This window comes from Drosophila rhopaloa, unplaced genomic scaffold (genome assembly GCF_018152115.1).
Source record: "Drosophila rhopaloa isolate 14029-0021.01 unplaced genomic scaffold, ASM1815211v1 contig_213, whole genome shotgun sequence".
NCBI classification, from domain to species: domain Eukaryota; kingdom Metazoa; phylum Arthropoda; class Insecta; order Diptera; family Drosophilidae; genus Drosophila; species Drosophila rhopaloa.
Genome location: NW_025335099.1, coordinates 4,239 through 26,297, shown reverse-complemented (window position 1 = coordinate 26,297; position 22,059 = coordinate 4,239). Strand labels below are relative to the sequence as shown.

Sequence of the window (22,059 nt, the reverse complement as noted above, 5' to 3'; positions counted from 1 at the left end):
GCTATGACATTTCCGATCAATCAGTTATATGGCAGCTATAGGATATAGTCGGCCGATCCCGGCCGTTCCGATGGATGGTTGATGTACTCTGTGGAAATCGGAGTTTCACATTTGTCAAAAATTCCAACCGTTTCGAGAGTTTGGACTCTTGGGAAGTGGGTATAAGTGTAAATCCGCTTATACGCGATATTCTTATCGATATTAGAGCTAATGCAATAAATTAATGGCCGTTTACACTAAAGCCTAGTACTCAGATCGACGAAAACTGAACGACAGTCATGAGAGAGATCGAGAGGCAAACAGCTGGCGATCACTTTTCGTCAACGTTTTTTTTCACCTCGGTCCTCAGATCGACGAAAAAAATACCAGAATATTGCATATTGCGCTTCTCACTGAACATTTTAAAAAATGGAGGGAAAAAATTAAAAAAAACGCAAAAGTCGATTGCAGGAGCTTACATGTGAGGACAAAATAACATTAATACTATCTAGAGTGCCTCTTGTCAGAGCAAAATGTTTTTTAGGTCCAGAATGTAGGAAAAAACACAATAAAAGTGCAGCTATGAACTTTAAATTAGCAAATAATTATCACTAAATTAAAAAAAACAACTGTTAAATTTAAATTGTATTGTTTTTTAATTTCTTTGTATAGCGGCATAGTTGTCTTGCCAAGGTAATTGATAATATCTTTTAAAGGCTCTTTCCCGCAAATACGATATTTGAATTTTAACTGCTTCTCAACAAACCCAGCTGACTGACAGTATGACCGTAGCACGCTTAATTCTGATGAACTCTCGAAATTTTGGTCACACTGAAAAGATTAAAGTTTTTACGCAAGCGTACTCGTTTGTTGATCTGAGTACTAGGCTTTAAGGTAAGTGTAAACGGGTCCTAAAATGTTTCGCCACTGTTATCTAGCACTTGATGAGTGCGATTAAAGTACTTTTCTGATTAATGTGAGCATACAGCTCGGAACTAACAGGAGTTAGACTACGAATCTACAGCATGAAGAACTCTGGGTAGGTCTTGCTCAGTAGGGGAGAAATTCGCTTCACAATTTTTTTTCGTCCTCAGAAAACTGAAAGGAAAGACCTTGTTCATTACCGGGGCCTCCCGTGGAATCGGCAAGGCCATCGCTTTAAAGGCGGCCCGGGATGGAGCCAATATAGTCATTGCAGCCAAGACCGCTGAGCCGCATCCAAAGCTGCCCGGAACTATATACACGGCAGCGGAGGAGAGTAAGTTGTCGTTAACCACCACATGAATAGAGTCTTACTTTTGAATCTCCAATGAACTTTGAACCCTTCTTGTTCCTTAACTAGTCGAACGGGCCGGAGGTCGGGCGCTTCCCTGCATTGTCGATGTGCGCGACGAGCGGCAGGTGCAGAAAGCCGTAGAGGCGGCGGTGGCCAAGTTCGGTGGCATCGACATCGTGGTGAACAACGCCAGCGCCATATCCATTACGGGAACCCTTGACACGGAAATGAAACGCTACGATCTCATGCAGAACATCAACGCCAGGGGTACTTTCCTAGTGTAAGGGGCGAGATGGGAGCCTAATCTGTCAACCAATCTAACCGCGCTGATCAAACTCCACAGATCAAAGACTTGCCTGCCTTATCTGCTGCGCAGCGAGAACCCTCACATTCTGAACCTTGCCCCCCCACTGAACTTGAGTCCCAAGTGGTTCGCCAACCATACCGCCTACACCATCGCCAAATACGGCATGTCCATGTGCGTTCTGGGCATGGCGGAGGAATTCCGTGCCCAGGGCGTGGCCGTAAACGCCCTCTGGCCCCGCACCACGATTCACACCGCAGCCGTCGAAATGCTCAGCGGATCAGAAGGTGCATTGTACTCTCGGAAGCCCGAGATAATGGCCGACGCGGCCTACGCTATATTCTGCCGTGACTCCAAGGAATACACGGGCCAGTTCTTTGTGGACGACGAGGTACTGCGAGACGTGGGCGTGAAGGATTTCGCCGGGTATGCGTGCCATCCGGAAAATATATACCTGTTGGCTACGGATATTTTTCTTGACGAAGCTGGCCCTTCTGCCAAACTGTAAAGCCAGGAACACATGTATAAATATTCCTTTAAGACAGAAAGAACAGCTAAAAAAATTGTTGTATGCGATTGTTGATACTCACAGTTGCTTTTGCTTACATTTTTACTATCATTTAGATGCCGTAGATTTGATGTTATTCTTTGACACTATCAAAAAGTACCAATTCCAATTTCCAGTATTCTAATTTTATTCAAAAGTATTCAGTGCAGTGATGGGCACATTTCCGAACCTATAAAGTATACATATTCTTCATCAGATCAACAATCTAGCCAATCTAGTCTGTTTCTTTCCAAACAAGTCCTTCAGTTTTAAAGCTATTTGCAGGTATTTATATACAGTCAGGATCGGCCTACTCATCATCATAAGGCTAATTGAAACAATCGGGGAAAAAAGGAAATTAAATTATAACTTCTGTATTTTTAACATGAAAATTAATCATTTTGACCGATTTACATTTTATTAGTTTATTGTAAACCACAAAATCCCCAAATCTTGGGGGCAAACTCTCTTTCTGAGAAGTGCTTTGCGCCTAGGAAAGAGGGGATCAACTTTTAAGGCTGTTAAACGGGTGGAGCAGTAAGCAGTACAAGTATAAACAGCATTTATTGATTAGACGTCTTCCTTTTTAAAAAAAAATTTTTTTTTTAATCTTGTAGTGAATGTTACAATTTTTACTGTCAAGAAGAAGAAATCAGAGTTCCGCCGAAAAACATCGACTAACTATCGCATAAAAAGTCCGTCAAATTTGGATGGGGAACTAATGCCCTCTTCCCATAGAGTCCATCCGTCTGAAACGGTTGGGATTTTTGACAAATGTGAAACTCCGATTCCCACAGAGCACATCCACCATCCGATAACAGCTGATCTGAACAGCTGTGGCTCATTAGTTTAGACCGTTGCATTTTGCACAACATTTAAAATGAGCTCAGCGTTATAAATGATACTTGGTAACAGACTGCAAGTGATCTACGCAAACAATCAAATCGAACTAATACGTCTGCCGATTTTTGCCAGCCTGCAGACAAAATATGAACAGTTATTGCCCAATATTGTCTAAATGGTAACAAATCAAGTTCATTATATATAAATGTTTGTTTTTTGTTTTATTAAAATTTCATATTTTATTTCATTTTAAATGTTCTGCTCAATGTTGTGAGTAAGGTATGCGCCTAGGAAAGAGTGAAGCAACACCTAATGCTGCCACACGGATGGAGCATTAATTAATTAATTATTGCAAGTATAAACTGCATTTTTATACCCGTTACTCGTAGAGTAAAAGGGTATATTGTATTCGTGCAAAAGTATGTAACAGCTAGAAGGAAGCGTTTCCGACCCTATAAAGTATATATATTCTTCATCAGGGTCACTAGCCGAGTCGATATAGCCATGTCCGTCTGTCCGTCTGTCCGTCTGTCCGTCTGTCCGTCTGTCCGTCTGTCCGTCTGTCTGTCCGTCTGTCTGTCTGTCTGTCTGTCTGTCCGTATGAACGCTGAGATCTCGGAAACTATAAAAGCTAGAAGATTGGCATTTTGCATGCAGATTCTAGGAGTTCCTACGCAGCGCAAGTTTGTTTCAAAAAGGTGCCACGCCCTCTTTAACGCCCACAATAGCTTATATACGATTTTAAAAATTTAAATATTTCGGAAAAGTAAAAATGCAGTTTTATTGTGTTTATCAATACCTATCGAAATGTAGAAGAAATTTTTCAAATCGGACCATTCGTTAAAAAGTTATGCGTGATCAAAGTTTCTGTCTCCATCTCCCTCGCACTCCCTTTACCTGAGTAACGGGTATCTGATAGTCGGGGCACTCGACTATAGCGTTCTCTCTTGTTTTTAATTGTTATTGTTATTTTCGAGGCCAGGGCGGGGGTGCTGGAATCGGTCGCGTCGGTGACGTCGGTGACTTTAATATGGCAGCCTCATATTATAACAATTTTTATTATTTTTGAACCGAGGTCGCAAGTTGTACAGGCTCCTCGTGGGGGGGTGCTAACGTCGGTGGCACCGGTGGCGACTTTAGTATTGCTGCGGTAATGGCCTTCGCCGCTGCCGCCACCGCCGCTGCTCTAGGTGCCGCTGCTCTAGGTGCCGCATCGTTCGCTTTTTTGGACGCTGCTGCCTCCTCGTTCTCCTGCCTCTGCCCCTCCATTGTTGGGTAGGGGCAGGGTAATGATTGGGGTGAGCCACTTGGGGTGGGTAATGAGTAGGGTATTGGCAAGGATATGGGGAAGGGTATGGTAATGGATATTGGGAAGGGTAAGGGAAAGGGTAAGGGTAAGGGTAAGTTATTGGGGAAATAAGGATTCATCTGAAATGTAATGAAAAGTAATTAATAAAATGTAAAACATTAAAATTGTTTACTTACATCGACTTCGGTACTGCACGTTGTTATACCCGTTACTCGTAGAGTAAAAGGGTATATTGTATTCGTGCAAAAGTATGTAACAGGTAGAAGGAAGCGTTTCCGACCCTATAAAGTATATATATTCTTGTTCAGGATCACTAGCCGAGTCGATATAGCCATGTCCGTCTGTCCGTCTGTCCGTCTGTCTGTCCGTATGAACGATGAGATCCCGGAAACTATAAAAGCTAGAAGATTGGCATTTTGCATGTAGATTTTAGGAGTTCCTACGCAGCGCAAGTTTGTTTCAAAATGGTGCTCCCCCCCCCTCCCCCCCCCCCCCCCCCCAAGGGTGGCCCCAGTTTTGATGATATTATGCAAATTGTAATTGATATATATTTGTTTCGACAATAAATATCGATTGGCCTAAAAAAAAGTTTGCCACGCCCACTCTAACGCCCAAAAACCCATTAAACGCTTAAGCCTGGCTAGCGCCTACATTTCCGCCTTTCATGGCGCCATCTAACGGATGATTTTTGGAAAACTGCCCAAGGTGCTCAAAAGAGTCAACGTTAATTCTCGATAAGGATTTCTATTAAAGGAAATTGCGATGGTTTTCATTTGTCAATACCGAACTATATCCCAAGAACTATGCAAATCAAATCAAGTTAGCCAAATTGGAGGTCTGAGTCAAAACATACAAGAAGGCATATTTATATTAAGTTGTTTAGTTGAGTAACGGGTATCTAATAGTCGAGGCACTCGACTATAGCGTTCTCTCTTGTTTGAATTGGCGCCGTCCTGTTCAAAAGTTACCCGCCATTATTTTTTTAATTTTCGTAGTGAATGTTCCAATTTCCACTGTCAAGAAGAAGAACTCAGAGTTGCACCAAAAAAACATCGCCTAACTATCGCATAAAAAAGTCCGTCAAATTTGGATGGGGAACTAACTGGGAATTTTCGGAACGGCAAATCCGTGGACCATCCGTTCAACGGATGGTGGATGGAGCTCTGTGGGAAGAGGGCATAAGACGCAATGAGTTGTTTTTAAACATATGTAAATTAATTAATTATTTATCCCACGGGTCGTCCCTCGCAGTTGCAGCTTATCCAGGGGGGGTGCGGGTGGCAAGGTTCGTCGCTGTGGTGGTTGGCCGGCTGGCCGTAGAATTCTCCAAGATGAATTACGAAGATTATGTTGGAAGGGTGACTGCCCTTCTTTACCTGCTGGCCTAGGGACTCAGACAGTTTTTCAATAATAAGAATTTAACGACGGTTGTCGGAGTATAATTTGTATGAGCGACAGCTCTTTATTCATATAAAGTCAAATCTAAACTGAAACTTAAAGCTAACAAAAAAGAGACTCATAGCGGCCACTCCAATGGGTAGTCTTTGCCGGCTATGCACGAGCTTCCGGCCAGACGCTGTGTCAGCAATTTGGCCGGAGCGAGCCTTCGGACGATCGGTCATTGCCGTCGCCCGGTTAACTTAGTTAACTACTCCCCCCTCAGAATTAAGGCCGCCCTCGGCCGACCCTATTTGGGCAATCACCTGCCTTAGTTGGGCCGTGGATCTCCTGGCCTGGGTGACTCGCCGATAAGTGAGACCGACGCAGATCAACGCGCAGCAGATCGCTCCTGCGATTAGCATTATCTGGTGTGAACGATAGCCGTTGATATCTTCCCCGAATTGCTTAATATGTTCCAAGTTACGTTCACTCAAGCGGTGAAGGTATGGAAGGCTGAGAATGTTGTGCTCCAGAGTGATGTTCAGGGAAGGCGAGCTAGCCACTCCTGGTACCCTTTTCCGGGCCACGTCGTGATTGACGTAACGGGTTTCGTTAACCATGGCACTCTCAATGAAGGTGATGAGGTGAGTTCCTCGTAAGTGGACGTAAGTGCCGTTGTCCACCCTCACACGAGCTGGGCGATCGTTTATGATGATAATGCCTTCATCTACGTGGGTGATGGGGTGCAAATCGCTATGCTGGATATCGCAGTGCGCAATACCCCCAGCGTGGAGTTCTTGGGCGCATGATCTTCTCAGCGCCAGTTGACAAAATGTGGCTCCAGGTGACACGGAGCAGTTTTTGACTGTGTGAATCTCTCCGTTGCAATCTGCTATGACCTTGTCCTCCAGCCTGAGTACTGTGTCATGGTGTGACACGGGAAAAACTGTGATCTTGACACATGCTGACTTAATTTTTGGAAATTTAATAATAAAATGTAAAATGTTAACGGATTGTAATATTTTGACAGACGCAACGGACAGTATATCTCTAATGGGGGTATCTGTGGGCTCCTCGATCCACACACTTTCCAGGTCTGCATGATCTAATATGCTGGGGCTAACTATATTGATTTTGGCAAGAGCTATTGCTAGCAATAAATTCTGCAGCTCCATCGCAATCATCCTATTCCGAGATAATAACATCTCGTATAGGTGTCCCGTATCAACTTGGGATTTTTTAGCCGACCTCAGAATTTGGTTGACAGTGGTGGTAATACTATTGATTTGTTCCTGTACTTTGTTGTTAATATTTATCTGTCTATTGTTTGCATTGATAAGTTGAAATTCAGTAAGTTTAATGTTTTCGAGGTCCTCCGCGTCTGGCGTTCCCGCCACTACTTTTAACGCCGCTCCCAAGAAGTCTAAACTCCTGGCTACCCTATGGTGGATGCTTAGTGATTCGAGAAGGTCACGCAGGTGACCGACATCTACGATCAAAAGCTTTTGCATGTGGGACTGGGGAAACATGTTAATCATGCCACCAGTTTCCTCCACCACGCGCCTATACTCTGAGAGATTCGCTGAGTGTCTCAAAAATGCGAATTCTTCCCATACTAAAATTCGTCCATCAATGATGGGAATGTATTTGGCTTGCGAGTAGTCCGTGACGTGCGCCGATGTCAGGGCAAAAAGGAATAGCAGAGGTATGGGTTTAAACCTGTAATTTTGGATTTGTTGTAGTATTTTATAAAATTTGGGTAGCCCACCACCAAAACATATGAGATAAAGCGTAAATGAGTTATGAGTACAAATAATGGTAATAAAACATGATAAGGACAAAAACTTATGCCAAGTGGCTAGAGATAAAAAATGGAAAAAATAGTAAAAAATTATCAAGCGAATGACAACATGTTTGTGTCTCGCCTACCTAAGGTTGTCCTTGTGGACCACCCTCCCCTTAATGAGGACTGTGGTCCCCATGTCCGCTTCCACAGTTTTTTCTTCGCATAACGGTGAAAGCTTGTTGCCTAGTCTCCTGTTGGATTTCACTAGGACTTTGTCGCCGACATTGAACACTCGGTTTTGTCGGGAGGTATTTTCCCTGCTTCTCAGCTTATTTTGGGCAAGTCTTATCTTATCCTGTATATCGCAATGCGGGTCACTTGCTTGTGTGACTACCACGTCGGCCGGTCTCCTATCGATGACCGAATGGATAGACTTGTTGTACTTAGACGTAGCCAGCAAGATCAACTCTACAGTGTCGCTAATGCCTTTGTCGATTTTAAGGCATCTGGCAAGCTCCACCAGAGTGCTGTGGAATCGCTCCACTTGTCCGTTCGAGACGCTGTGGAGTGGCGGTGCATTTGAAATGCTAACCCCGAAGTGATTTTCCAGCATGGCCCGAATAGTGTGCGAGTTCAATGAGGGTTCATTGTCGCAGTAAATGACTCTGGCTTTAGGGAAGACGTTAAGAAGTTGTAGTAAAGCCGGTTTGAGATCCTCTATTGTTCTAGAGGGAATTGGTTGGACCATTGCAAACTTTGAAAATTTGTCAATGCATGTGAGGAAGTATTTCTTATCAGTGGAGAAAATGTCTATGTGTAGCATTTCTCCCACATGCGACGGTACTGGCGTTTCGCCGAGTTCGTGTTTTTTAGGATGCCTGTCATATTTTGCTTTAGCGCAGGTCTTGCAGTTAGTGACGATTTCATTCGCTAACTTGGTCATTTTCGGGAAATAGTATTCCGAAAGTACCTGCTTGACATTCTCCTGTGCAGATCTGTGAGCCCTATTATGCTCAGTGGTGAGGATTTCTCGTCTCTCAGCGACTGCGAAAATATCTGTAATACGGTTTTTACAGTGCCAGAATTTGGTGGCTGGGAATTGCCGGACCAATTCATCCTGTATCATTGCCAGCGTATGCAGATCGCAATGAATGGCGTTTACGCCTTTGGGGACTATAACGTCCGCGAGCTCCTCAAGCAGTGACTCCTTGCATATGAAGTCAATGCTGTGCCGTCTCTTGTTTCCGAAGAGCACGAAGCTGCGTTTAGACGGAAAGCGTGCTTCCTCCAGAGTTATCTGGTTCTGAAAGCAATTCAATGGCTTATCCGTGGTTTCGATGGTGTGTGTGAGCGACACTTCACTGTGAATAGTGGCCGCACACGAATAAGCTTCTTCCGCCTCCACAACGTTAAGTTGCTGTCTGGAGAGGGCATCCGCAACGAGATTCTCTTTGCCGGGCTTATAAAACATTTTGGCGCCGGACTCGTCGATGCGAGCTTTCCATCGTTTGATTTTCGCATTCGGATTGGATTCCGATACTGCGAATGTCAATGGCTGGTGGTCAGTATAGATATTTATATCTTTTACTGCATATAAGTAATGGCGTAATTTTGCCAGTGCCCAGACTATGGCTAACAGTTCACGCTCGTTAGTAGCGTAGTTAACTTCTCGGTCTTTTAGGGTCCTAGATATCATGGTGATGGGTCTTCCCTCTTGGGATAGTACCGCGCCAATGCCAAATGCCGAGGCATCCGTCGTTAGATCGAATGCCTTCTTGTAATCAGGGTAGTTGAGGATGACATCCTCTGAAGCCAGAATGTTACGCAACTTTTGGAAAGCAAGCCGTTGCTGTTCGCTAAATTGCACCTGGATATTTTTGGATCTGTGCCTACTGACACTTCCATGCTCCCCTTTCAGGATATCGGAGATGGGCCTAGCTATTGATGCAAAATCTTTAATGAAGCATCGGTAATAACTGGCCAGGCCAAGGAACGATCTCACCTCGAATATATTTTTGGGTTCGGGGAATTCCTGAATGGCCTTAATTTTTTCTGGGTCAGTTGTGGCACCGTTGCTGGTGACAATAAAGCCCAAAAAGTTAACGCTTTTCTTAAAAAAACGCGATTTCTGCGTTGATACCCTCATGTTGGCGTCGTGCAGGCTCTTAAGAACCCAATCCACGTGCCGTATGTGGGCGTTTTCGTCTTCTGAGAAGACGATGACATCATCAACATAGACATAGCAAAATTTGCCAATCTGCTCTCGCAGTATGTCGTCGATGGTTCTTTGGAAGATGCTGGCAGCATTCTTCAAACCAAACGGTAGCCGGCGAAACTCGTACTTTCCTCCGTTAACGGAAAAGGAAGTTTTTTCACGGTCACGCTCTGCCAGAGTGATCTGGTGGTAGCCAGACTTCAAATCGAGTGTTGTGAAGTATTTGGCTTTGCCTAAATTCCCTAGTATCATAGAGATATTTGGCATAGGATAGCGATCAGGTATCGTCCTCTCGTTCAATTTGCGAAAGTCCAATACGAGCCGCATTTTGCGGTTGCCCGCTTCGTCAGTGCCCTTTTTGTCTACTACCCATATTGGGTTGTTGTAGGGGGACTTTGACTTTTGTATTATGCCATTTTTTAGCAACTCTTGGATTTCGTTATTGACAAAATCAGCTGCCCCCATTGGGTATGGGTAAAGCTTGGCATAAATGGGCTCCTCACTAACCGTCCTGATGGTAGCTACCACCGACGTGTTGTAAGGTAGAGCCTCGTTGGCGTTTGCAAAGGCTTTTTTTCGTTCGCCGAGCATTTTTATAAAGGCCTCTCTAGCTAGAGGCGGGGCGTCCGAGCAATCAATGTTGGTAAAATTGACGTCGGGGCACGATTGGAATTCTAACTGTTCTACTTCGGAGCCCCATTTGAGGTGGCCGGAAGCTAGACAAAGCGATGCCCCTGCCTGTTTTAACAGGTCAAGGCCAATTATGGCATCGAAGGAGGACAAATCTGGTAATATGAAGAACGTGGCCTTCAAGTTGAATAGGGAGACAAAGCACTTCCTAGTGATGGTGGTGACGCCATGGATAGAATGTATCGTAAATGGCGATTCTACCGGGCGGATGCCTTTCAATCCTTCGTATGGACGGATGAAATTTTTTGATGCGCCCGTATCTACCAAAAGCTTCATATCTACTCCTGCTACTCTTCGTCTGATGACGGGTAGCAGGGATTTTCCCCTAAAAAATTAATAACGTCTGAATCATATTCATGAATGGCGTCGTCATTGATTTCCTGGACCGCGCCTGAGGCTGCGGCGGTGTATTTGCCCTCGGTTTCGCCCTCGCTCTGCGCAATGTTGTTAACTCTCTGCCTCTTGTGCGGGCCAGATCGATCGGACACGGCCGGTTTCCTGTTTTGGTAAGCCGGCGCTTGAGATGGCTTGAACATCCTGGACAGCGAAGGGTCGATGTCCATGGGCTCGGGAGTATTCTCATGAGGCCTATCACCGCGTGGAGCAGAGTGGACCTGAACTTTGTGCTGCTTTGTGAAATACGGATTCTTGCTAGCACCTGTTTGCGAATTGTTTTGAGGAGTGGCCTGTTGGCGCTCCTGCGTCCTTGGATATTGTTTTTTTCTTTATCCTCCTGGCTTCTTGCAAACGAAGCCGCGAAGGAATACCTCTCGTGGTTTGCCTCCACTTCTTGGGCCAAAGCAAGCGCTGTTGGCATGTCCTTCGGCTTTGCCGAGAAGAGGACATCTGTGAGGCTGCGTTTTAATCCCGAGATGAATACTCGAAGGGCATCATCCCGGAATTTTTCGCATAGGACCCTTGCCGCCGAGGCGTCGTGCGACATGGTGGCTTTGTTTGTGAGGAGGGTCAATTTTTTCTCGACCTCATCATAATATTGTAGCAGAGAGAGATTTCCCTGCCTGAGGGTGCCCATCTCTTGTTCTATGACATGCATCGGTCGCTTGTCACTGTATGTGAAATCGAGGCGATTTATAATCGCATCAAAATTCAATACAGTGCCAAACGAAGATAGCACGGCATCAGCAGGGCCCCTAATTTTGCTCCTAATAATAATTACCGCCTGGTAATGGCGTGAGCTATTTACATAATTTCTAAATATATAATACGCAGCTACTGCCGCTTGCCGCCAAGAGACATATGTCTCTTGTGCCCCCGTAAATTCGGGAAGGCATTTAACGGCGTCTAAGGGCTCGTTGCATTGAACATTGCCTGAGATATCAATCGGTTCATAAACTTTAATCTGGGGGGTTTCCATCTGGGCGGGTGATATCCGCGCCTCTGCCACCTGCCTAGCTAAGTTCTCTATAGTTCGGCGCATTTCATTCTCCCTGCGCTGGTCCTCGCCGGCCTTTTCTATTAGGGCGTTGGCGATAGCCGCCTGGATGACAGCCTGGAGCTGATCCGCGTTTATGGACATGTTTGTATTGGGAGCGGCACTGGTAGCCGCCTGCCTCGGTGTAGAAGTAATTAGAAGTCTCTCAGAGTCTGACTCTGAGTCGCTATTTTGTTTGGTATCCCTATAATCTAGGAATGACATGGACAGCAATGTTAAATTCCATCTACCAAGAGTTGCATGCCTAAGCAGCTTTACATAAAAAAAATTGTACAGCAAAGGGGCCGTGGCAGCTGGGCTGCCGCTATGGTAAACAAAGAAGCGAAGCTAACAGAGCCGAAATGTGAATGCGCGGTGTCGGGTTCGCGTACCGGCGCGGAGCGGGGAAGCAGTAAAAAAAAAAAAAAAAACCCCAAGATTGTTGCAAAGCTAATACAGAGAATTTTAAGTATAAGCAAAAAACACAACGACACAAAAGGGCTAAATTAAATGCCCACAATTGGATGTGACAGCTCTGTCGCCAATAAAATTATTTAAATAAATTAACAATTTATTTATTTCCCAGCGGCGCTCTTGCGCCGAGGCCGAGATATTTAATACTATATTTATATTTTATGTGTCTGATATATTTATATTTTTTTAGCAATTAAAAATGCAAACAACACACAGAAGCAAATATAATAATAACGCATATAATTTCACAATTTAAAATTCCACAATGTCATCAAATAATGAGTATGTTAATTAATATTGTATTTATTTTTTTAAATTAACACCAAACAAATTATGGAAGCGGAGCTGCAGAAAGTATTCTGGCAGTGATTTACTTGTTTTATTTATTCGAGCTGCAGAAGAATATTCTGGCCGCGATTTATTTCTTTTATTTATTATAAGTTACACACAAATGCAGATGCCGGGAAGTATAAGGACTGAGGTGCTCACTTACATGATCCCTATTATACCGCTGTGGGTACTTTTGCGTTGAGCGCCAATTAATTATTTAAATATCCCACGGGTCGTCCCTCGCAGTTGCAGCTTATCCAGGGGGGTGCGGGTGGCAAGGTTCGTCGCTGTGGTGGTTGGCCGGCTGGCCGTAGAATTCTCCAAGATGAATTACGAAGATTATGTTGGAAGGGTGACTGCCCTTCTTTACCTGCTGGCCTAGGGACTCAGACAGTTTTTCAATAATAAGAATTTAACGACGGTAGTCGGAGTATAATTTGTATGAGCGACAGCTCTTTATTCATATAAAGTCAAATCTAAACTGAAACTTAAAGCTAAAAAAAGAGACTCATAGCGGCCACTCCAATGGGTAGTCTTTGCCGGCTATGCACGAGCTTCCGGCCAGACGCTGTGTCAGCAATTTGGCCGGAGCGAGCCTTCGGACGATCGGTCATTGCCGTCGCCCGGTTAACTTAGTTAACTTTACTTTGATGAATAATGCGATGAACGAGTGATTAAAATGCGATGAAATAGTGAATAACGAGTGATGAATTACTGATTAAAGTGATAAATTCATCACATTTTCATCAGTAATTCATCACTCTTTAATCAGTAATTCATCTCTTTTTCATCGCATTTTCATCGCTTTTTTCATCAGTAAAATTCATTCAGTAAATTTTCATATAAATTTATTTTTATTTTATTACATTATTCCATTATTATTTTATTTATTTCATTACATATAACTAATTAATTTAACTTAATTCAATATATGTACATATGTATGTACGTTTTCAGTTGTCTCGGAGGTGTTGAGGATGTTTCGGTTTCGGTGCTCTTTTTTTGACTTCGTGCTTTATGTACTGGGTCTTCCTGACCAAGTATATGTACATATCTAAAATAGAAAAATTATTATAAAATATATAAAAACTTACTGCGTTTCTTGTTTTGCCACCGGCCAAGTCCAGCTAAGTTTATGCTGGCCCAACAGTTTTATTATAAGCTTCGCCTTAAATAATGAATAAATATATTAACAGTATACATACATATGTAGGTACAGTTCAAAATAATTAATAAAATAACACCTAAATTTCTGATAAATTTAGTTATAACATTTCACAAAAAATCTCAGCTTTGATCTGTTCTCTCCGTTCTCTCAAATGCAAGTGCACGTAAAAACCGCGAAAACAAATTCAGTTGAAAACAAGGGCACCGTTAATCCTATTGTTCTTTCCTTTGCCTAATTTGTCTTTACATGTTTCGCTTCGCGTCAAAGCAGAGTATATAAAAGCATGTCCGACTATGAAAAATAATCACATAACTTATATTCACTTAAAAAAGGAATCAATACCTTTCAAAACTATCATAATAATTTTATTTTTAAAATGTATTTCCATAAAATAATATAATTAATAAGAATCAACGACTACAATACAAAAATTATGCTAATTTATTTTCAAGGGTGTATAAAGGTCGATCTGATTTTAATACATTGTCCTCCACCTCTCAGCTCATTTTATGCGGAGAGAGACGGAGTAAGAGAGGGAGATGGAAATTTTTCTGCGTTGCCTACGATCGGAGACGGAGAGTTTCGGCTCTGCCGACTTTGCTTTTGGCTCTGCCGGCGTCGCAGTCCGCTGCTGATTAAACAGTGATGAATTTTTGTAGTGATGAATTTCGGAACTGCAGGGATATTACTTCTTCACCCAACCCTATATATGAAAGTCAAGCAATTTTAAAATGTGTTCGACAAACTTCTAGGATTGGGAAGTGAAGATTTGAATTCCCATTAGATTTGCACACTAAAGCTATGTGACATCTTTATCGCAGAAATAAATATTCAAGATTTTCAAAAAACTGTTTTAGAATACTGTACAAAATTCACAGAGAAACAGAGTGTTGAGCATGTAATTAGTGAACAATTTTTCACTGTTAATAATGCTTGTTCTACAAATTTTAAGTATATTCGACTTTATTAAGAATCTTATAATGATTATTGATATTGCCAAGATTCATCTTGCAACTTTTACAAGTTTCAGGGGTTATATAATGGAAATGTTCGAATTTATTCAAACAAACATTCCATTAATGCAAACAGAACTACTGAGTGCAGAGCCTTTAATCGATTTCTTGGAAAAAAGATATCAAAGGCAGCACTGCGTTTGAATTTAGAAATAAATCCTAGTTCTCAGATCGACGAAAACTAAGCCGGTCGTGAGAGAGAGCGAGAGGCAAACAGCTGGCGTTCAGGCTTTTTTTACCTCGGTACTCAGATCGACGAAAAAATACCAGAAAATTACTTCGCGTTGCCAACCACCTGAAATGAACTTTTGGTGAGCCCTAGCGAAAAGAATAACAATTTTATTCTTTTGGCATGCGCTTCTTACTGAACACTTTAAAAAATGTTCATTTCAGCAGACTGGCAACGCTATAAAATTTACGAAGAAAAGGATTCTTCTCTACTCATTAGTTGCACATATTCCAGAGTATCACCTGGTCTACCCACTAGCACATGCCTTTTTATGATATTGTCGCTTTTTATGCGAGCTAAATAAGTTTTGTAAAGTAAATAAATTCAAGCTTCCAATATGCAAACGCATCATAGCTGATGTTAGTTTTGCTATTATTCAAGCAATTTTAAATGAATTTAATCATTTAAACATTGTTCAATACAATAGTATATGCTTCACATTGGAAAGATTAAAGTTTTTACGCTAGCGGACTCGATCTGAGTACTTTAAAAAAAAAACAAATTTACGACTGGGATTAGATGTGAAATTAGAGTTTCCACTGAGCCACACTGTCACTATCAACAGTCAACAGTCGCTTTTACTTCATTAAGTGCTATTATTTAAAGGACAAAAGCTTTTCTCAACTTTTAATTAGAGCATTCATATATTTTATAAACAAATTGGTTCCTGGGAAACGCGCTCACTTTTCTTAAAACGCTTTGGTTCAGAGAATGGGATGGAAGGTACTTAAATTTTAAATGTTTCGCGCCAAGAATTAAGTGTTGAACTTTTCAAATTATCCGATAAATACGCCACGAAATCGTACAGATATGTTAATCCACGATCTAGGACTAACTAGGAAATTTTTGGCACGACATAATATTGTGGACCTTCCCGCAAATCAGGGAGTTGGCAATAACTAGAAATCTTTGCTGGTGCTTTGTGAGAATAGGCTCTAAAAGATTTATTGTTATTAATCTGAAATTTATGTACGGTCACTCAATTTTAAGCACGTGAAGGATTTCGCCGGGTATGCGTGCCATCCGGAGAATATACACCTGTTGGCTACGGATATTTTTCTTGACGAAGCTGGCCCTTCTGCCAAACTGTAAAGCCAGGAACACATGTATAAATATTCCTTTAAGACAGAAAGAACAGCTAAAAAAAATTGTTGTATGCGATTGTTGATACTCACAGTTGCTTTTGCTTTTACATTTTTACTATCATTTAGATGCCGTAGATTTGATGTTATTCTTTGACACTATCAAAAAGTACCAATTCCAATTTCCAGTATTCTAATTTTATTCAAAAGTATTCAGTGCAGTGATGGGCACATTTCCGAACCTAGAAAGTATACATATTCTTCATCAGATCAACAATCTAGCCAATCTAGTCTGTTTCTTTCCAAACAAGTCCTTCAGTTTTAAAGCTATTTGCAGGTATTTATATACAGTCAGGATCGGCCTACTCATCATCATAAGGCTAATTGAAACAATCGGGGAAAAAAGGAAATTAAATTATAACTTCTGTATTTTTAACATGAAAATTAATCATTTTGACCGATTTACATTTTATTAGTTTATTGTAAACCACAAAATCCCCAAATCTTGGGGGCAAACTCTCTTTCTGAGAAGTGCTTTGCGCCTAGGAAAGAGGGGATCAACTTTTAAGGCTGTTAAACGGGTGGAGCAGTAAGCAGTACAAGTATAAACAGCATTTATTGATTAGACGTCTTCCTTTTTAAAAAAAAATTTTTTTTTTAATCTTGTAGTGAATGTTACAATTTTTACTGTCAAGAAGAAGAAATCAGAGTTCCGCCGAAAAAACATCGACTAACTATCGCATAAAAAAGTCCGTCAAATTTGGATGGGGAACTAATGCCCTCTTCCCATAGAGTCCATCCGTCTGAAACGGTTGGGATTTTTGACAAATGTGAAACTCCGATTCCCACAGAGCACATCCACCATCCACCATCCGATAACAGCTGATCTGAACAGCTGTGGCTCATTAGTTTAGACCGTTGCATTTTGCACAACATTTAAAATGAGCTCAGCGTTATAAATGATACTTGGTAACAGACTGCAAGTGATCTACGCAAACAATCAAATCGAACTAATACGTCTGCCGATTTTTGCCAGCCTGCAGACAAAATATGAACAGTTATTGCCCAATATTGTCTAAATGGTAACAAATCAAGTTCATTATATATAAATGTTTGTTTTTTGTTTTATTAAAATTTCATATTTTATTTCATTTTAAATGTTCTGCTCAATGTTGTGAGTAAGGTATGCGCCTAGGAAAGAGTGAAGCAACACCTAATGCTGCCACACGGATGGAGCATTAATTAATTAATTATTGCAAGTATAAACTGCATTTTTTGAATTGGCGCCGTCCTGTTCAAAAGTTACCCGCCATTATTTTTTTAATTTTCGTAGTGAATGTTCCAATTTCCACTGTCAAGAAGAAGAACTCAGAGTTGCACCAAAAAAAACATCGCCTAATTTTTCAAAAAAATTCCTTCAAATTTGGTGGGGAACTAACTGGGAATTTTCGGAACGGCAATATGCTGGACCATCCGTTCAACGGATGGTGGATGGAGCTCTGCTGGGAAGAGGGCATAAGACGCAATGAGTTGTTCTTAAACATATGTAAATTAATTAATTATTTATCCCACGGGTCGTCCCTCGCAGTTGCAGCTTATCCAGGGGGGTGCGGGTGGCAAGGTTCGTCGCTGTGGTGGTTGGCCGGCTGGCCGTAGAATTCTCCAAGATGAATTACGAAGATTATGTTGGAAGGGTGACTGCCCTTCTTTACCTGCTGGCCTAGGGACTCAGACAGTTTTTCAATAATAAGAATTTAACGACGGTAGTCGGAGTATAAATTGTATGAGCGACAGCTCTTTATTCATATAAAGTCAAATCTAAACTGAAACTTAAAGCTAACAAAAAGAGACTCATAGCGGCCACTCCAATGGGTAGTCTTTGCCGGCTATGCACGAGCTTCCGGCCAGACGCTGTGTCAGCAATTTGGCCGGAGCGAGCCTTCGGACGATCGGTCATTGCCGTCGCCCGGTTAACTTAGTTAACTACTCCCCCCTCAGAATTAAGGCCGCCCTCGGCCGACCCTATTTGGGCAATCACCTGCCTTAGCTGGGCCGTGGATCTCCTGGCCTGGGTGACTCGCCGATAAGTGAGACCGACGCAGATCAACGCGCAGCAGATCGCTCCTGCGATTAGCATTATCTGGTGTGAACGATAGCCGTTGATATCTTCCCCGAATTGTTTAATATGTTCCAAGTTACGTTCACTCAAGCGGTGAAGGTATGGAAGGCTGAGAATGTTGTGCTCCAGAGTGATGTTCAGGGAAGGCGAGCTAGCCACTCCTGGTACCCTTTTCCGGGCCACGTCGTGATTGACGTATCGGGTTTCGTTAACCATGGCACTCTCAATGAAGGTGATGAGGTGAGTTCCTCGTAAGTGGACGTAAGTGCCGTTGTCCACCCTCACACGAGCTGGACGATCGTTTATGATGATAATGCCTTCATCTACGTGGGTGATGGGGTGCAAATCGCTATGCTGGATATCGCAGTGCGCAATACCCCCAGCGTGGAGTTCTTGGGCGCATGATCTTCTCAGCGCCAGTTGACAAAATGTGGCTCCAGGTGACACGGAGCAGTTTTTGACTGTGTGAATCTCTCCGTCGCAATCTGCTATGACCTTGTCCTCCAGCCTGAGTACTGTGTCATGGTGTGACACGGGAAAAACTGTGATCTTGACACATGCTGACTTAATTTTTGGAAATTTAATAATAAAATGTAAAATGTTAACGGATTGTAATATTTTGACAGACGCAACGGACAGTATATCTCTAATGGGGGTATCTGTGGGCTCCTCTATCCACACACTTTCCAGGTCTGCATGATCTAATATGCTGGGGCTAACTATATTGATTTTGGCAAGAGCTATTGCTAGCAATAAATTCTGCAGCTCCATCGCAATCATCCTATTCCGAGATAATAACATCTCGTATAGGTGTCCCGTATCAACTTGGGATTTTTTAGCCGACCTCAGAATTTGGTTGACAGTGGTGGTAATACTATTGATTTGTTCCTGTACTTTGTTGTTAATATTTATCTGTCTATTGTTTGCATTGATAAGTTGAAATTCAGTAAGTTTAATGTTTTCGAGGTCTTCCGCGTCTGGCGTTCCCGCCACTACTTTTAACGCCGCTCCCAAGAAGTCTAAACTCCTGGCTACCCTATGGTGGATGCTTAGTGATTCGAGAAGGTCACGCAGGTGACCGACATCTACGATCAAAAGCTTTTGCATGTGGGACTGGGGAAACATGTTAATCATGCCACCAGTTTCCTCCACCACGCGCCTATACTCTGAGAGATTCGCTGAGTGTCTCAAAAATGCGAATTCTTCCCATACTAAAATTCGTCCATCAATGATGGGAATGTATTTGGCTTGCGAGTAGTCCGTGACGTGCGCCGATGTCAGGGCAAAAAGGAATAGCAGAGGTATGGGTTTAAACCTGTAATTTTGGATTTGTTGTAGTATTTTATAACATTTGGGTAGCCCACCACCAAACATATGAGATAAAGCGTAAATGAGTTATGAGTACAAATAATGGTAATGAAACATGATAAGGACAAAAACTTATGCCAAGTGGCTAGAGATAAAAAATGGAAAAAATAGTAAAAAATTATCAAGCGAATGACAACATGTTTGTGTCTCGCCTACCTAAGGTTGTCCTTGTGGACCACCCTCCCCTTAATGAGGACTGTGGTCCCCATGTCCGCTTCCACAGTTTTTTCTTCGCATAACGGTGAAAGCTTGTTGCCTAGTCTCCTGTTGGATTTCACTAGGACTTTGTCGCCGACATTGAACACTCGGTTTTGTCGGGAGGTATTTTCCCTGCTTCTTAGCTTATTTTGGGCAAGTCTAATCTTATCCTGTATTTCGCAATGCGGGTCACTTGCTTGTGTGACTACCACGTCGGCCGGTCTCCTATCGATGACCGAATGGATAGACTTGTTGTACTTAGACGTAGCCAGCAAGATCAACTCTACAGTGTCGCTTATGCCTTTGTCGATTTTAAGGCATCTGGCAAGCTCCACCAGAGTGCTGTGGAATCGCTCCACTTGTCCGTTCGAGACGCTGTGGAGTGGCGGTGCATTTGAAATGCTAACCCCGAAGTGATTTTCCAGCATGGCCCGAATAGTGTGCGAGTTCAATGAGGGTTCATTGTCGCAGTAAATGACTCTGGCTTTAGGGAAGACGTTAAGAAGTTGTAGTAAAGCCGGTTTGAGATCCTCTATTGTTCTAGAGGGAATTGGTTGGACCATTGCAAACTTTGAAAATTTGTCAATGCATGTGAGGAAGTATTTCTTATCAGTGGAGAAAATGTCTATGTGTAGCATTTCTCCCACATGCGACGGTACTGGCGTTTCGCCGAGTTCGTGTTTTTTAGGATGCCTGTCATATTTTGCTTTAGCGCAGGTCTTGCAGTTAGTGACGATTTCATTCGCTAACTTGGTCATTTTCGGGAAATAGTATTCCGAAAGTACCTGCTTGACATTCTCCTGTGCAGATCTGTGAGCCCTATTATGCTCAGTGGTGAGGATTTCTCGTCTCTCAGCGACTGCGAAAATATCTGTAATACGGTTTTTACAGTGCCAGAATTTGGTGGCTGGGAATTGCCGGACCAATTCATCCTGTATCATTGCCAGCGTATGCAGATCGCAATGAATGGCGTTTACGCCTTTGGGGACTATAACGTCCGCGAGCTCCTCAAGCAGTGACTCCTTGCATATGAAATCAATGCTGTGCCGTCTCTTGTTTCCGAAGAGCACGAAGCTGCGTTTACACGGAAAGCGTGCTTCCTCCAGAGTTATCTGGTTCTGAAAGCAATTCAATGGCTTATCCGTGGTTTCGATGGTGTGTGTGAGCGACACTTCACTGTGAATAGTGGCCGCACACGAATAAGCTTCTTCCGCCTCCACAACGTTAAGTTGCTGTCGGGAGAGGGCATCCGCAACGAGATTCTCTTTGCCGGGCTTATAAAACATTTTGGCGCCGGACTCGTCGATGCGAGCTTTCCATCGTTTGATTTTCGCATTCGGATTGGATTCCGATACTGCGAATGTCAATGGCTGGTGGTCAGTATAGATATTTATATCTTTTACTGCATATAAGTAATGGCGTAATTTTGCCAGTGCCCAGACTATGGCTAACAGTTCACGCTCGTTAGTAGCGTAGTTAACTTCTCGGTCTTTTAGGGTCCTAGATATCATGGTGATGGGTCTTCCCTCTTGGGATAGTACCGCGCCAATGCCAAATGCCGAGGCATCCGTCGTTAGATCGAATGCCTTCTTGTAATCAGGGTAGCTGAGGATGACATCCTCTGAAGCCAGAATGTTACGCAACTTTTGGAAAGCAAGCCGTTGCTGCTCGCTAAATTGCACCTGGATATTTTTGGATCTGTGTCTACTGACACTTCCATGCTCCCCTTTCAGGATATCGGAGATGGGCCTAGCTACTGATGCAAAATCTTTAATGAAGCATCGGTAATAACTGGCCAGGCCAAGGAACGATCTCACCTCGAATATATTTTTGGGTTCGGGGAATTCCTGAATGGCCTTAATTTTTTCTGGGTCAGTTGTGGCACCGTTGCTGGTGACAATAAAGCCCAAAAAGTTAACGCTTTTCTTAAAAAAACGCGATTTCTGCGTTGATACCCTCATGTTGGCGTCGTGCAGGCTCTTAAGAACCCAATCCACGTGCCGTATGTGGGCGTTTTCGTCTTCTGAGAAGACGATGACATCATCAACATAGACATAGCAAAATTTGCCAATCTGCTCTCGCAGTATGTCGTCGATGGTTCTTTGGAAGATGCTGGCAGCATTCTTCAAACCAAATGGTAGCCGGCGAAACTCGTACTTTCCTCCGTTAACGGAAAAGGAAGTTTTTTACACGGTCACGCTCTGCCAGAGTGATCTGGTGGTAGCCAGACTTCAAATCGAGTGTTGTGAAGTATTTGGCTTTGCCTAAATTCCCTAGTATCATAGAGATATTTGGCATAGGATAGCGATCAGGTATC

General features: G+C 42.8%; 1 protein-coding gene across 2 annotated transcripts; it reads left to right on the top strand.

The window, feature by feature from the left end:
• The first annotated feature begins 878 nt into the window (after nucleotides 1–878).
• On the top strand, nucleotides 879–16,522 carry LOC123037899 (hydroxysteroid dehydrogenase-like protein 2). Of its 2 annotated transcripts, XM_044460728.1 has the most exons (5): nucleotides 879–1,018; nucleotides 1,074–1,237; nucleotides 1,322–1,535; nucleotides 1,599–1,985; nucleotides 15,986–16,522. In XM_044460728.1, the coding sequence occupies exons 1-5, from the start codon at nucleotides 1,005–1,007 to the stop codon at nucleotides 16,065–16,067; spliced, it is 861 nt and encodes a 286-aa protein (XP_044316663.1). In that variant the 5' UTR covers nucleotides 879–1,004; the 3' UTR covers nucleotides 16,068–16,522. The 2 variants fall into 2 exon arrangements, with proteins under 2 accessions (XP_044316663.1, XP_044316662.1); XM_044460727.1 differs by lacking the exon at nucleotides 15,986–16,522 and having other exon boundaries at nucleotides 882–1,018; nucleotides 1,599–2,519.
• The last annotated feature ends 5,537 nt before the right edge of the window (nucleotides 16,523–22,059 follow it).